General features: G+C 35.4%; 3 protein-coding genes across 3 annotated transcripts; all 3 read right to left on the bottom strand.

The window, feature by feature from the left end:
* Nucleotides 1-4,029: 4,029 nt before the first annotated feature.
* PDE329 (calcium homeostasis regulator) lies at nt 4,030-5,238 on the bottom strand. Its single transcript, XM_078985848.1, has 3 exons — nt 4,788-5,238; nt 4,507-4,671; nt 4,030-4,413 (listed from the first exon to the last, which is right to left on the bottom strand). The coding sequence occupies exons 1-3, from the start codon at nt 5,163-5,165 to the stop codon at nt 4,093-4,095; spliced, it is 864 nt and encodes a 287-aa protein (XP_078841974.1). The 5' UTR covers nt 5,166-5,238; the 3' UTR covers nt 4,030-4,092.
* An 869-nt stretch (nt 5,239-6,107) lies between these two features.
* CYP38 (cyclophilin 38) lies at nt 6,108-9,513 on the bottom strand. Its single transcript, XM_078985847.1, has 7 exons — nt 9,249-9,513; nt 8,835-9,125; nt 8,523-8,722; nt 7,756-7,991; nt 7,509-7,651; nt 6,595-6,666; nt 6,108-6,516 (listed from the first exon to the last, which is right to left on the bottom strand). Exons 1-7 carry the CDS (start codon nt 9,438-9,440, stop codon nt 6,289-6,291), a joined length of 1,362 nt encoding a protein of 453 aa, XP_078841973.1. The 5' UTR covers nt 9,441-9,513; the 3' UTR covers nt 6,108-6,288.
* A 1,701-nt stretch (nt 9,514-11,214) lies between these two features.
* Nucleotides 11,215-14,267, bottom strand: LOC145037230 (uncharacterized). The gene is made up of 3 exons (XM_078985846.1): nt 14,160-14,267; nt 11,668-13,471; nt 11,215-11,570 (listed from the first exon to the last, which is right to left on the bottom strand). Exons 1-3 carry the CDS (start codon nt 14,208-14,210, stop codon nt 11,386-11,388), a joined length of 2,040 nt encoding a protein of 679 aa, XP_078841972.1. The 5' UTR covers nt 14,211-14,267; the 3' UTR covers nt 11,215-11,385.
* Nucleotides 14,268-17,105: the final 2,838 nt, after the last annotated feature.

The following is a 17,105-nucleotide window of genomic DNA, read 5'->3' as shown; positions in this document are numbered from 1 at the left end:
TTATTGTATATGTCGACATATATGGTTGTGGTTGGGTTGAGGCGGTCATGCTTTGTGTTGAAGGCCAACATGCCCGCCGAGCAATCCAGATAGGTTGTAGGCCCTGCGAGTAGGTCAAGTCATGCTGAAGGCTCAGGAACGGTCCATATATGTTGTAGGCCCTGCGAGGCGATCCAGTCAGGCTGAAGGCTCGTTATGCATGTTGTTTGATGTATGTTTATATGATATAGTTATATCCGTATGGTGTTGGTATTTTGGGGGCAACTCACTAAGCCTTCGAGCTTACATTTATTGATTATTGTTTCAGGTACTCTGATGATCGCGGGAAGGCGAAGGCATGATCGTGCACCTCCTAATATTTTCATGAATTGATTATGGGGATACTCTGATGCTTAAACTATTTTGAAAACAAATTGTACTAACTTAATGGTTTTAAATGTTTTAAAAATGTTTTAAATTGTCTTGAATTTTATGGGTGTTACAATATCACACAACACGGTAAGCACGAAGCTTAGTAAGTTCCCAAAAATACCACATACATAAATAATAAGCCTCGTATGGCTATAGCTCGGCATGGACCCTCCGGCCATGCGTCTCGGTGAGCACCCTCCGGTCTCACGGCTTGGTGTGGACACTTCGGTCATGTGTCTCAGTGATGACCCTCCGGTCTCACAACTCGGGTTGGACCCTCCAGTCCTGTATCTCAGTGAGGACCCTCCGATCTCACAACTCGGGTTGGACCCTCTAGTCCTATCTCAGTAAAGCACATAATAATATAGCATATATCACAAAGACAAAATGCATAATATCACATAACTCAATATAAGCACATAGGACCCTCTGGTCGATAACTCAAATAAGACCCTTCGGTCAATCAGTATTACCACTCAGGTATGTATGGTGAGAAGACTCACCTCGTAAGTAAAGCAAGTATGTCCCGTACTCGAACCACCAGTCTAGCCTCCTCCTAGCACATATCGTAATTAACTATAATTAATAAACGACCCCCAAGGATGTTAGGCTAACCCACCACTAATTCTCAGAAGGATAAAATACCATTTTACCCTCCCATGGACTCTAAAGTCCAAAATTTGACCAATCCCTAAAAGTCAATCCAAGCGTGTATGCTAGGCGTACAACCCTTTACGTTGGGCGTACCACTTCGCCATGCATGCATCAGGAAACTTCATCGCTATGTTGTGTATATCTGGGAGTACGCCTAGCGTACGTCCCAGACTTGCATATCCCACTCTCCTGGTCTTAATCCGTTAAGACCATAGCTATAATCTCAGATCTGGACTCACTAAAGGCTAATACTCCATAAAGTTTGCGACTTTAAGCCTTGGCATGGCCGAGCAAGTCTAGAACTCATAAACTCTCACTCTTTACTCACAAAAGTTATCATATATCATGCATGGGGAGATCTTAACGTCCAAGATTCCATTTTTATGAGTTCACTCCACTAGAGACACTTAAAGGGATATGTATTAGGCTCTGGAGTTCAACAAACTCATATAGCTTCAAGCTTTGGGACATAAACCCTAAAATGAACCACAATATGCACAAATCAAAACAATGAGAAAGCTTTGAGCTTGATACTTCCAAATGATGCATCCAACTACAGGGAAACTCAGATCCAAAGCTTGGATTCCAACTCTACTCTCTTCAAAGCTCCTTCTCCACCCAAGAATCCCACCAAGAACACTCAAAAGCTTCAAATGCCCACTCAAGCTAAGAAAACGGAAATTAGTGTTTTGAAGGGAGTTGAAGACTCGAAATGATGGCTGAAAATGAGGCCATCATGTTCCTTAAATAGGGTCTCCTTAAAATATTAGGGTTTACATTCTCTGCCTAGTATGCCTAGCGTACCCTCTGGTACGCCCAAAGTATTAGGTGGTCTCCGCATCCATGCTACGCACATAAGTACGTTGAGCGTACAAACTTACGCCCCGCGTACTCATTTTCCACCCATTTCTCAATAAGGATAAACTTGCCAAAACTTCAAACTATCATAACTTCTTCGTTATAAGTCTGTTTCCAACGAACCTTATATCCACGGAAAGGTGGTGAGAAGCCCTACGCTTCTAGTAAATCGTCGCAGCCTCAAGGCTTCCTCATGCCCGGGTTGCAGCCCACGAACCCTAAATCATAGACGATTCGATACAGGATGTTACACGATAACCTTTGATAACGTGTCCATGACTTGATGAGATAGTTGATGAGTCAATAAAGAAGGGTTGTTGAGATTGTATTTAATGGCTATTAACCCTCATTCTTGACCTAAAATTGCACCAGCACCAGGAGCATTGATTTCGTCTTCGTCTTCTGTAGCAAGCCAAAGGCCAAATCGTTTGAAAAGCAGGTGCTATTGTGGTGTTGTAGGAAGATGGACTTCATGGACTCCCTTCAACCTAGGAAAAAGGTTCATAGGCTGCCCAAATTACCAGGATGAACTCAAAGACTGCAAGTACTTTCATTGGATCGATCCTCCTCAAACAAAACCAGTTGTATGCAAACTTGTTGCTAGAATTTCACAACAATGTTAATTTGGAGAACCATGCAATATTTGGAGAGTTTCTGCAATAACAACCAATGGGGAACCCTAGAATATTTAGAGACTTTGTGGAACAACAACCTTCACAACAACAGGTGGAATAAGTTCGCATTTAACATGAAAATCCATGTGGAGGATGGAAACCTTACTAAGCTAAGAAAGGTGTTTGTTGAGTAAGATCGGCTTTCTTCGAATGCTTAAGTAGTGTTTTATGTGTTTTTGGTTTCTTTTGTGTTTGTGTTTGTTATGTTGAAGGATTGGTAGGATAGGCACAAAATGGATTGAAGTAATATTATTGTGTTTTGGTTATGTTTGTTTCGGTTATGACTAAGGATTGTTAGGCTAGTATGAACATGTCGAATGTTGTTATGTGATTAGGGTGTAGTATTTTGTGTCCATCAACTCTTTCACAAATTGCCTTGCTAACTAGGTAGGATTCATAAAATTTGAATTGTTAAAACTCCTAACACGTGTATGTAGGTCTACCATCTTTTTTACTTGGAATGACATTTTGGTACTCATCCAAGAAGCTCTAATTATGAATGGGCACTTATTTGGATCACCGCCACATATTATTACCATTAGTCTAACACTATCACACTTTCTGAAAACAAATTTGACAACCCTTGTTAATTGCATAGTTGGTTAAACATAAATCCAATCCATGTGAGGGTTCATACATTTCACAACACATTGGTTTCATTAAGTTCCATTTCACCTTTAGGTTGTGGGTGGAACACTCAAAATCATCTTCACTATCTTCATAATCACTACCTTCCACATAGTCCTTGTCTGATTCTTTTCCATTGTTTTGAGGTTCAACACCATCATTTGCGTCATCATCTTCTTCACAAAGAACATTACTACCTTCCACATAGTCCTTGTCTGATTCTTTTCCATTGTTTTGAGGTTCAACACCATCATTTGCGTCATCATCTTCTTCACAAAGAACATTACTACCTTCCACATAGTCCTTGTCTGATTCTTTTCCATTGTTTTGAGGTTCAACACCATCATTTGCGTCATCATCTTCTTCACAAAGAACATTGAGAAACTCGTCTTCACATCAGGAAATTGGTTTCCTTTTAAAATACTCATCAAACTACACATCAATGGTATCCAAATCATGGATCTCTTCCATTTTCACCTATATGTAGGTCTTTAAGAAGGATAAAAACCTTAATTTACTGAGAACGGTGAAACGAGAAAGAAAGAAAGTGTGAGTAAAGATGAAATGAGAGACAACTTTGAGTATGATTCCACATAAACCACTTAATGCCACATCACCAAGGGTTGCTTGTGGGTCACCGGAAGAAATGGGCCCACATGTTCAATTTATCTGATATCCTAGTTTTTCTTGTTAAAAGAAATAGAATTAAAAACATAAATTTTTCTAAAATATTGGAAGTTTTACGAAGATTTCCCCAAAATTTACACTAAATTATCCAGATTTTACCCTTTCTTTTCGTATCACATCACAAAAATAATTACTCATATATAACTCAGATCTGTGCCATTACGTAAACGAAACTACAAATTTAACTATCGTTATTTTGTTGGAGAAACTGAAGATCTTTCATTTGCAGCTGCACAGCTTCTTTAGACAACGGCTTCGGCTCCGGGAACCTGTCTTCTTCACCTCCTTCCGCTACTTTTTTAGCCTTCGCCTTCACAATCCTATCGATCTCATTTTGTCCGACAGAAGGAAAAACTACTTTCAACATTATACGCAATTGCCTTTCATCTTCTTCATCAATCACATCTCTTCCAAAACAACACACGTATATCGCATCCAACGCCTTCTCAGCTCTCGCCTCCATTGGAATCGTTGATGCAGGTACTTTTGACTTCAATCTTCTCTGTATTTCAACAGTTATATCACAATTTACGATTCATGAAACGTTTAATTTGATGTTCATAAGTTTTCGAAAATCATAAACGATTAAACGAACCTCTCTTGCTTCATTCATCATCGCGATGAAAGTTTCTTCTTCGAATTCAATGTCGTTCGAGATCCGAAGTCTCATAACTCCTTCGAGAATTTCTTCAGATTTTAGCAATCCTGCACCTAGTGCAGCTAGCCAACAGCACATCAACACGTATAGAGGATCCCCTGCCTATTTCGCGATTAAATCAGAAACAAAATTGTAAGTTTGAGAAACCCTAGATTACGATGAATTTTGAATTATTTGTTCGCGATAGATTAGGAATGGAGTGATAGAGGAGTAGGTACCTTTCCTCGTCGATCCTGGAAATCGATGAAAGCTCTAGAATCATTCACGGAAGCATTCCTCCCAACTCTTCTCCGAAACTCTGCGAAATCAATGAAATCGCCGCCGACGCCACCGGTGTCAGTTAGAATTCTGGCGACGAGGCCGATTACAGGCAAGGCGCCGATGACTTTGTTGGCGAAGCCGGAGATGGTGTTGGAGTCTTCCATGTAAGACTTAATAACCAGGACTCCATTGGATGATCTGGAAATGGTGGAGTTCGTTGTTTTGGGGAGGTGGCGGAAGTAACGAAGAGAGGTTGTTGAAGGGTTGCAGGTTAGGGTGTAGATATGTGTGAGACTGGTGTTGGTTGTGGTGGTGATGGAGGTGATAACCACCATGTCTGACGGTGGAGTGCGTCGGAGTTTGAATATTTCCTTTTGATATTTTGCCTCATCCGTTGGATATCAGTGGTTGGGCGGTTTTATCCTCTGCATTTGTGTTTTAAGTTTTCTACATTTAACCCCCTCTACTTTTCATTCAAACATTTTGCTCCCTCCACTTTCTTGTCTTTTGTATTTCATACCCTGACGCTCGAAACATCCTAAGTTTTTAGCTTTTTACACTTTTTGAGTTTGACACTCGTAAATTTGATTTTTGGGGCGAGTTTTAGATGTATGTAAAGTGATAATCTGAATCAAAATACTAATTAAGTATAAGTTATCAATAGTTATTTAGTTTTATGGTACTCTAGTAAGTTTTCTTGCAACAATTTTTACATGTTATTTTTGATAATACACTAAAAAGGTAATATACTTTAGATTGTGTACACATTTAATCAGTTATGTTTATTTTTGTATATATTTAGTTATTTATGTTTTTTTGTACATATTTAATCACTTATGTTTCTGTCTTTATACACATGATCAGTATTCATTATCATTATCTTTCTTCCATCATCCATTATCATTCTCTCCTCCATTCGTTTTTTCTCTTTAGACTTCTTTCTTTTTGTATCCTTTCAGTGGAGATCTAACAGAAAGAACAAGTTGGAAACAAAAACTATACATACAAATGAACAAACTTGAAACTACTCAACATATTCGAAAATTGTTCAAAACTTTCAGAGCTTTGTAGTACCTTTTATCAACAAAAAACATGTTCTTAATTTAACTAGTTTCAAAGATGATATTAATATTAGCAGTTTCTTAAAATGGTCATGTTCGTAATTTGACTAGTTTCAAAGATGATAGTAATATTTGCATTTACTTAAAATGGTATTCCATTTTCCATAGCTACATTTTAAGAAAGTTGTCACAAAAAACACTTAATCATCTCAACCATTTATTACAACCAAATTTTATTCCAAAAACTTGTACAAGAATCCATTACATAACTTATAAAAACAACGTAAATAAATATAAGTATTATTACACCTTACAACAATTCCCTCATAATGTAATGTAATCCATTACACTTATACTTCCCAAACCAATCCTCATAAAATAAAGAAAAATTAATAAATTAGCCAACAATCTTGTAACTCGGATTAACAAGATTATCCAATCCTGCAACCACTTGAACTGATTCTATCACATCTCCCACTTTTAAATCGGCCAAAAAATCCTCATTTTCTGTCACATATCCAAACACTGCATATCTTCCATCCAATATATTCGCATTACTTGGTGTCAATTCACTCTCTTTCAATAGCCAAAACACTTGGCTTGACCCCGAGTTGTTTTCAAATTCCTGTAACAAAAAAAACCAAACCAAACTTATTATTTATTTATTATTATTAGAATAATAATTGTAATGATAATAACTTACCTCTCTAGCCATCGCCATGGTTCCAAATGCATTGAAGGGTAGCTTTGTTTGAGCCTTGTAGAGACCAATGTCCTTCATGATATGCAAATGATATTAGTTAAACTTAGGTTGTCTTTGACATGACACAACTAGCTTATTTAAGTTTTTTTAAGTTGTCATGTTTTGGCAATGCCAAAAAGTGTTTATAAGCTAGCTTTTTAAAAAACTAGCTTAGATTAGCTTTTCAAGAGCTTTTTTATAATTTTCCAAAAAAAAAAAAACTCTTAATTAGTTATAGAAAACATATTCTTCTAAATGTTATTTTATGTTATTTAAGCTATGTTTGGCGTACTAGCTGATAGCTAAAAAGCTAGCTCTTAAATCAAAAGCTAGTTAATAGCTGAAAATCTAGCTAATAGTTGAAAAACTAGCTGATAAAAAATGAAGCTCAGTAAAATTAGCTGAAAAGCTAACTGAAAAATATGAAACGACATAAAAGGACATTTAAAATAATATGTTTTTATAACAAATCAAGGGGTATATTTGAATTTTTTTTAAAAAGCTCCTAAAAAGCTAGTCTAAGTAGCTTTATAAAAAAGCTAGCTTACAAACTAGCTTTTTAAGCTACTTTTTGGCTTGCCAAACACGACAACTTAAAAAAACTCGAAAAATAAGTTAGTTTTTCAGCTAGCTGTGATCCGCCAAACACAACCTTAATATCTTTCAGCTAGTTTTATTAAACGTCAAATTTTATCAGCTAGCTTTTCAGCTAATTTTACCAAACATTAAATTTTATCGACTAGCTTTTCAGCTATCAACTTTGTATATAACAGCTAGATTTTTAGCTAATAGCTAGCTTTTCAACTCGCTCGCCAAAAATAAGCTTAAAGGTTTTGAATCTTAAATGTAAGAATAAGTAAATAAATAAAACATACTTCCAATGTTGCTCCATAAACAGGAGCTTTTTCACCTTCCACCATAATTTCCAAAGGAATTGTCCGTGTTTTCTCAGTACTCGGATCAATAAAACCCTCAGCAGGACCTTCCGGATCTCCAGTTTGAACAACAAATCCGTCCGCTAAAATAATAAAATTTTAAAATAATTAAAAAAAGCTACAAAAAGAAAATGTTTTATCAGATATATAGATTGAGTGAGAGATGATTAAAAAAAAAATCATATGCCTCGTTGGATTTCCATGCCATCATAGAAGTGTCTTTCCACCAAATCTACAAAATTGCCAGCTGTCACAGGCGCATTATAGCCATCAAGAACAATTCTGAATACACATTCTTCAAGGTTAGGGTTGTCTTTGACTTTGACTTTCATGTCAACTGTTGCTCTTCCTTTCAAAAGTGGCATGTTTTGATACTCTTCTGGGATCTCATATGGGAACGCATTCACCATGTCCTCTTCAACACTGCAGAAACCCAATAATGCCCCTGCAGTCAATGGACAAGGGTATAAATGAGAAAAAAAAAACTATTTACAGACTTCCTTTTTCCTATGTTTCTTAATCAGTAGTAGTAATGCTACTGCTGCTTTTCATATACATTGGACTGATACTGATGTCAATGAGACGAAGGCCTAAACTTATAAACTACCTTTTCATAAGCTACTTTGAGATAGCTTTTGTAAGCTTATGGAGTTTTTTCAAAAATATTCCAAATATACCCTTAATTATATCTATTCTTTTTCTTTTGGTTATATATCTAAATATCCATTTATGTCATTTTACGTTGAAATTTAGCTTATAAGCTACTTTTTACTAGCTTATCAGCTACCAGCAACTTTTCAGCTAGTCTGACCTTTTTTTCACACAACTCTTCACATTGAAATCAAGTATGCAAGCAATTTTCTCATATATTTTTTGGACATTATTTATCTAGACAACATTTTATGCATTAGTATTACAAAAAATAAATAAATAAATAATAAAAATGATACTCACCCTCCAACATACTGCAAAAGCTCTTTCTGTTTAGGTATTACAGCATCTCGTTTTCTATCTTCTGCGATTTTTTGAAGCTCTTCCATTCCAACTTCTAGCTTTCCAATCAATTCAATTCCATGGTCTTTTTTTGATTCAGCTAATCCTTCTATAATCATACTCTTCCCCTGCTTTAGAGCCCTCGAAGCTTGCTTCAAATTCTACAATTCACAACAAAACAAAATTTCATACTCTGTCGATAATCATTCCAAAATTTTTTTTCTTTAGGAGTGTTTCGATGTGGTAAACAATATAAACAAATTAGATGCTCACTCTTTCGACTGAATCAAGCGCCTTCACTCCAGAAACCTTAAGACTATCAGTAATGTCTTCTAGAGGCTTCTGGACCTCCCTGATAGCTTTATTATCAATCGGCAAAGCGTATCTCAGTAAAGCTCCGGGATCCTTGATCGGAGGTCCGGATATCAGCACTGCTACATCCGGCAACGCCGGAGTAACAGCCCCGGCGTTACTCGGGTAGCTCAACGATGGCACCCCAGTTATCAATCCAATTGTCAAAGCTACAGATAACACACATTCTTTTACCCCGGAAAACCTATCTATCTGCCATAAGAGAAACGACGAAAGCTCCATTAACATTCAAAATCCAAATGCAATTTATTCGTGTTCTCTATGGAGTAATTGAGAATCAAGGTGTAGAGATTAGAAGTAAAAACCGATACGCACCTGTTTGTCGGTAGATTGAAGTCGATTAGGGTTTTGCGAAGAACAAATAGGTCGGAATCGACGAACCGAAGCATTGTTGGGAGAATGTGATAAACGAATGTAGTTAATGGAATGTTTACGGTTGTTGAAGAGAGACGATTTGGAATTGGTGAAGAGAGAAGAACAGGAGTGGCAAGAGAAAATCGCGGCCATTTTTGAAGCAAAAGAGGAAAGTGTGAGTAGGGTTTTGTTTAGAAATCGGAGGGATAAGGTTTTGAAGGAGAAGACATGGATGAATGCTCAGCCTCAGGCTATCTAGATAAGATCAGAACATCATCTTCACTGTCCATCTGGATTCTACGAAGGTGGGTAGGTGGGTAATTGGTTTATGATTATCAACAAAAGTCATATACCCAAATTTACTTTGACCAATAATTTCCAAGTTTTCAAACATACATATAACCATTTTACTCGTAACAAAAATGGATACTTTTTTAAATGTCTAATCCTACTACCAATCAAACACATCAAAAAATGCAATTTTTTTTTTTGATAAATTCCAAATCCCACAAAAACAACAATATCATCTAAATGTTACCTAACAGGTTTTTAGCATTTAAAATTTAAATAAAGTTATAACCCATGGATTTTATGAAAAAGTTAGAATTCTGTATTCCTTTCTAAAATAGTTTTTCTATTAAAATGTACTAAATACAAAGGGTTTTTTTTTTTTTTTTTTTTTTTCTAACACATTCGTATTTTGGATTTTATGCAGAAAAGTCTTATTATTTTGATAAATATTTTAATAAAGTTCTAAAAAAATTTTGAACAGAAAAATCTCGATTATTTAATATTTATCAAAATTTACGAAAAAATCATTTTTTATATTTGAAAAAAAATAATAGATTATATGTTAACTTTTCTATTAAAATAAAGAGTAAATTACTGAAATCGTCCCTATGGTTTAGTTAAGATTGCACGTTTGGTCCATAATTTTTTTTTTGCACTCGGATCGTCCCTGTGGTTTGATTTTGTTCCGTTTTTTTGTCCCTGTGGTTTGATTTTGTTGCATTTTTCGTCCATTACATACATAAAGTTAGGGACCAAACATGCAATTTTTACCAAACTATAGGGACGAAAAACGCAACAAAATCAAACCACAAGAACGATCTGAGTGCCAAAAAAAATTAGAGACCAAATGTGCAATTTTGATCAAACTACAGAAACGATTTCAGTAATTTACTCTAAAATAAATTTATAGAACTTTATCAAAAATTTTCACAAAATAACATAACTTCTCCGAATAAAATCCTTCACACTTTTAACAAGTATATTAACTAAATATAGGAATAAAAGATGGTGTGTTGTGCATAGTTGGAGTAAATGAATAAAGTGGAATACTTGATGGGTTCAAAGTGGATCATCTCAACTTAAAGTCTCATTTATGAAGATAAACTCTCATAATTACTTACTTTCTTTCTCATTCAAGGATTATGCATCATCTTTGATAAATTTAGATTATTCGTTTTACTCTTGGAATTTTGTTCCATTTGATCGAGTTGGGATCTGAGCAAAATTTCCTTATCTAAATATGTGATCTTTCAGAGTAAAAATGAAGAGAAAGATTTAAGTGTTTGTTTCTCATTACTGAATCAATGACAAAGAAACTTACATTTTATATTAAAATGAAACTAACTAACTAAACGATTCTAACAAACTACTAACTAATTACTTTTAACTAAAGTACAACATTGCCCTTCGTGTGTAAATTACAAAGACGACCTTCAATTTAATGCCAAAAATCTTGAGTGAAAGTTCATTTATTCTTTATTTTTATTTGAGTTACAACTAACGTCTACGTGTTATGCATTTACTTCAAACTTAATTAATGTTACTTAACGTGTTAATAATCAGATGGATATATAAATGCACTGCTGATTCTAATATTATGATTTTGTACGTTTTTGAGTTCAAAACAAATAAAAGATTGCTATAATAACGCATGCATTCATTCAAAATAAGTGTCCATGCTTTTGATTGATCCGCAAGTAGATACCACAATCCAAAACCAAGTTATTTTTAATTTCCATAATTAGCAAACATAATTTTATTGATTCCCTCATGCATGTGAATGGGGAACTAATTATATAAAGTAGATTCAAGGACACATGGGTCTTCCAGCAAGAGTTTTCATATCAGTGTAGCACGAACCACACATCTCTCTGTTTCCATATTGTCCCGGTGGAACACAATTGCAACGATGGCAACACGCCATGCAACTTCGATGGCATCTGTCTTGCTTCAAGTCTAGCCCGCACCTTAACTCACATGATGAAAAACATTCTACAAGATATGATCCATCATTATAAATTATTAAACAAATATTTTATAGCTCGGGATAGAATGAAAATGTTGAGTCGTTGATTATATTAGTATGTACCTTCCGAGTTTAATGGTGGCTTGCCGATCAACGGTGGAGCATCGGTGCAAGGTGGTGGGGGGATAGCCGCGATAGGGTAATACGGAGGGAAGATGGATGGACTGGGAGATGGTGGAATGATTGCGGGTGGGAAATTTGGCGGTGGCGTCTTGGGTGAATTTGGAGATGGTGGAGTGATTGGCTGTGGGACAAAGGGTGGTGGTGTCTTGGGTGAATCGGGAGATAATGGAGTTGAATTAGTAGGTGGTGGAGGTGTGGTGATGCAAGGTGGCGTTAGTGGAATAGTTGGAGGTGGAGTGTTGGGTGGATATGGAAGCGGTGCAGGTGTTGGTGTCACTGGACTTGGTGGTACACTAGGAGGAGAAGTTGGTGTAGGTGAAGAAGGGGGGTTGGGTGTATATGGAGGTGGTGGAACTCTGGGTGTCCCAGGAGATGGTGTAGGAGAAGGTGGAGGGTTAGGTGTATATGGAGACGGTGGAACTATTGGTGTCAGTGGAGGTGGTGGTGTTGCACCAGGAGTTGGGTTAGGAGGTGGGGTGATGGGTGAATAAGGAGATGGTGGAACTATTGGTGTCACTGGAGGTGGTGGTGTTGTACGAGGAGCTGGGTTAGGAGGTGGGGTGATTGGTGAATAAGGAGATGGTGGAATTATCGGTGTCGCTGGAGGTGTTGGAGTTACATAAGGAGATGGGTTAGGAGGTGGGATGATGGGTGAAAAAGGAGATGGTGGAACTATAGGTGTCACTGGAGGTGGTGGTGCACCGGGAGTTGGGTTGGGAGGTGGGGTGATGGGTGAATAAGGAGGCAGTGGAGCTATCGGTGTCCCTGGAGGTGGTGGTGCTACACCGGGAGCTGGGTTGGGAGGTGGGGTGATGGGTGAATAAGGAGATGGTGGAACGATCGGTGTCATTGGAGGCGGTGGTGCTGCACCGGGAGTTGGGTTGGGAGGTGGGGTGATGGGTGAATAAGGGGATGGTGGAACTATCGGTGTCACTGGAGGTGGTGGTGGTGCACCACGAACTGGGTTAGGAGGTGAGATTATTGGTGAATACGGAGATGGTGGAACTACCGGTGTCACTGGAGGTGGTGGTGATGCACCTGGGTTAGGAGGTGGGGTATTGGGTGAATAAGGAGATGGTGGAACTATGGATATCACTGGAGGTGGTGGTGGTGCACCACTAACTGGGTTTGGAGGTGGGGTTAATGGTGAATAAGGAGATGGTGGAACTACCGGTGTCACTGGTGGTGGTGGTGCAGTACCAGGAGTTGGGTTAGGAGGTGGGGTGGTTGGTGAATATGGAGAAGATGGAACTGCCGGTGTCATTGGAGGTGGTGGAGTTACAACAGGTGGGTTAGAAGGTGGATTGGTTGGTGGATATGGAAGCATTGGAGCTGGCAGTGGTGGAGTTGTGCTGTTGCATATACTTGGAGCAATACTAGGCGGGTTGCTCGGAGTAGGAGTGACAATGGGTGGCTGAGGGTGTGGTGGATAGATTATCGATGGAGTTGGAACGGGTGTCGGTGGATTAGCAGGTGGTGTTGCTGTAGGTGGGCAGACTATCCCCGATGGGGGTGGGGTGGGTGAAATAGATGGTGTTGGAGCAGGTACAGGTGGGTTTGGAACCGGTGGAGGTGTATAAACTGGCGGAGAAACTGTGGGTGATGGCGAAGGTGTGGGGGAACATGGTACACCTGGAACAACGATGGGTGAAGGAGTGATGGGTGGTGGGTAACCGACAGGTGGCGTTGGTGGTGTCAAAGGGAGTGGTATGAAAAGTGGTGCAGCAAAACCAACATGTGTAACCTATAAGAAAAAAAATAGTCCCTTTAAATAAACATGTTTTCATATTTAAATATAAACTAATTAATGTATCGTATATCAAGTTATTATGCAAACATGATATAAATGTAGATAATGTACAAACATGATATCAATGTAGATAATGTACAAACATCCATGCATATATGTGTTACAACCACTAAAAGCATCGGATATGGAGTTATGCAAACATGATGTAATTAATATTAAGTATAATAATGCTAGTATGCAATATGTTTGCCAAATGTACGAAACTACAAATTATAGTAAAAATTTATTTATCATTTTGTCTGTTGTGCACAAATTATGACAATTCATCATTTTTAAGTGACTTGATATAGTGCATTTAATATTTTACATCGTGCATTAAAATTGTCCACTATAATAGTGTTATTGAATGAAATATCCAAACGTGACTTAACATTCTCATATCCATACGAACATATAATTTAGCAACTTAAACTTTTGTACATTATGCAAAATAGCGTTTATGATATGCGATGAATTAAATCAATCTATACATTATGCAACAAAACTTGACAGTTAACCTTGTCATCATGCATCGAACCTTGTATGTTATGCAATTGAAACTTGTACATTATGAAACTATTAACCTAAGCATTTGATGAAATGTGCAAAATGTAAAAGATTAAAGAGGGAAAAACAAACTTACAGAAGTTGCAACCAAGAGAAAGAAGACCAAAAGGAAGCAATGAGACTCCATGGCTTTGAAAGTAAAGCTTGAGTGAGTGAAGATGGTGATGATTCGAATGAAGGAGATTTCGTGATGATATATATACAAGAAAAAAGTGAATGAAATGCATTTACTATGGTTATGACTTATAAATGGTTAAAACTTCTAAAAGTTTGAAATTTCCCCATACCCTATAGTTATTACCAAAGAAATGTACGATAAAAAATTATAGTCTAAGATATGAAATATGTTTATTCGACAGAAAACGATGTTATCAGAGCTTGATGATAGATTTTTGTAGTATTATTAAATTGAAAAATAAAGAATATATAGTGTAAGCACATTGTTATAAATTTAGAGGGAAAAAATTGGCATAATTTGACGTAGTAAACATTTAAATATTGATATTGGGAAAAAAAAATCCTTCTATTAGAGTGAATTAGCTTACAACTATCAAAACGATTTTGATAAAAACCAATCATGAGGTTAAAATGTATTTATATGTGGTTTAGACAAACGATTTCAAGTATTGTGTGTAGGATTAAATGGAGGAAAATAAAGATATATTTTCTTTATCTGTATATTAAACAATTTTATTATTTATTTCTATAATAAAACTATATTCTATTTTATTTTATAGAGGTGTTGTATTTTTCAATTTACATAATAAAACTAAATTTTATTTTATTTTATTGAGGTGTTGTATTTTTCAATTTACATAATAAAACTATATTTTATTTTATTAAGGTGTTGTATTTTTAAATTTACGTGGTGATAACTATTTTTATTAAGTTGTTATATTTTGAAAAAGCTAGCAAAATGTACCAAAAAGAGTAGATTTGTCTTGGAATGCCATTATAAATTTAATAAAAATAAAAATGTTATAATAGGAAATAATAATAAAAAAAATATAAATCTATAATATATATCAAGCAAAAAAGAAAATATTACTCATTTTTATATTTAACCCTTGCATTTATAGTTTTGATGTGAACTAAATAGAGAAGGTTATATTCACATGACTTAAAAAAATTTAATGTGGTTATTTTCTTATTTAGGCAAATTCAATAGTTCCATGTAACATCCATAAGGTCTTGACTATTTGGTTTAAGATATTAAGAAAAGTTAACTTCTATCATATTTACCAATATAAAAGGTAATCAGAGTATATTAAAGTTTCCTTAATTTTAAAGAATATTTTTTCGTTTCATTTATTTGGTCTAAATCTTATATTTTTCATTTCACATTATATATTTTTGTATTTTCAAATATAACTTAGCAAATAAGTAAATATATTAGCTGATTTGAATAAATAATATTTTCAGAGAATTAACAACAATACATGAATAAATAACTGAGTGCCTTACTTCGATGAATTTCTACTCACACTGTGAAAATTGACCCCAAATTAACGAGAGACAAGTAACATGCATATGCACATCACATGCACCATATGCATGTGGCATACATACTGCCTTATATGTTCATCCTATTGTCGTATGGGTATGGTCACAAAAGTCTTTATTTCTTTCCTTTTATTTTTACATGACACGTAAAAAAATTACAATGCTAGACCCTGTTTTATTTAATTTAATGTCACAAAAATGGTAATAAGACGTGTAATAAACTATAATGTTAGGTCATTTCTTAATTAATGCCACAAGAAATAGAATAACATGAACCTTTAAGGCTTAAATATAGAGCATAATACCTGATCTGTATATGATTTTGATTAGGCAATGTATTCGTTTTGTCTATTTTAGGTAGTATATTACTATATTATATAACATTAACTTGTTAGTAATAAACGTAAAATATGATTCTATTTCACATATCATAACTAAATATTTATATTTTATATGTAATATATAAAAGAGTTAAAGCTTCTTTACCATTATAAACATAGAAAAATGTTGCTGTTTTTATAAGTTTAACTAAATCAATAATCCATAAAAAGCAATTATTTGAAATGTTTATTAATTCAAACTAGGTATAGAATGGGCCAATTTTCAAAACATGATGGTTTATTATATATTTATATGTTAGAGGGGCCAATTTTAACAAAAAAGAAATACACACACCTACATACATACATACATACACACACGTACTCTAAACTCTGCAATTAGGGTTTTCCATAATTAAATTAATTAAATAATTTTGAATTAATTTTGGAAGCTTTAATATAAGGTGATTGTGAGAAATAAAAATAAAAAAGGTTGTTACAACTTAATATTTAAAAATATATGGATGGAATTAAGACATTGTCATCGGCTTTATTAAGGTTTTTGGACTTAGATAAGATGATGGGCTTGCATAATATGTAAAAGATTTGGGCCTATTCAAGTTCGGGCCTTTTAAAATATTGGCCTTAAATAACTTTTGAGTTTAGTTAAGTAATTGATTATGAATTAAATCGGTAGTCTCGGTATGTGTTTTTTTAAATATTTAAACGATGGTGATCTTATAGGAAGTAAACAAGGTACGTAACACTTACTTAACATTGTTAGTTTGTTACCTTTATTTTGAACAGAATGCATAAAAGTAAGATGTTAGAGTTGAGAAGGTAAGTTTAAGACATTTATGTGCAACACTTACTTAGGGTATCTACTTTCCATTCAATTCTCCCATAGTTGAATGGAGTGTCAACTAGAAGAGAGAACTCATAATTTCTTATAGCCCCCACAATTTTACACTATAAATATGATGTGTTCAATAAGCATGTAACTCCACTTTCAATCTCTTCAATATTATATTCAATTATATTCTATTCAACATCCCTTGAACACTCATTGTGGATGCCTTTAACATTGTTACCTTTATTTTGGACTTAGAATGCATAAAAGTAAGATGTTAAGAGTTTCGAAGGTAAGTTTAAGACATATTATGTGAGTAACTAAGATATTGGAGGGCCTCGACAAGAAT

The sequence above is a fragment of the Lactuca saligna genome, chromosome 3 (assembly GCF_052625555.1).
Source record: "Lactuca saligna cultivar CGN05327 chromosome 3, ASM5262555v1, whole genome shotgun sequence".
Classification (NCBI taxonomy): domain Eukaryota; kingdom Viridiplantae; phylum Streptophyta; class Magnoliopsida; order Asterales; family Asteraceae; genus Lactuca; species Lactuca saligna.
The sequence above is the reverse complement of the archived record's forward strand: the minus strand, read 5'-3'. Positions and strand labels throughout refer to the sequence as shown.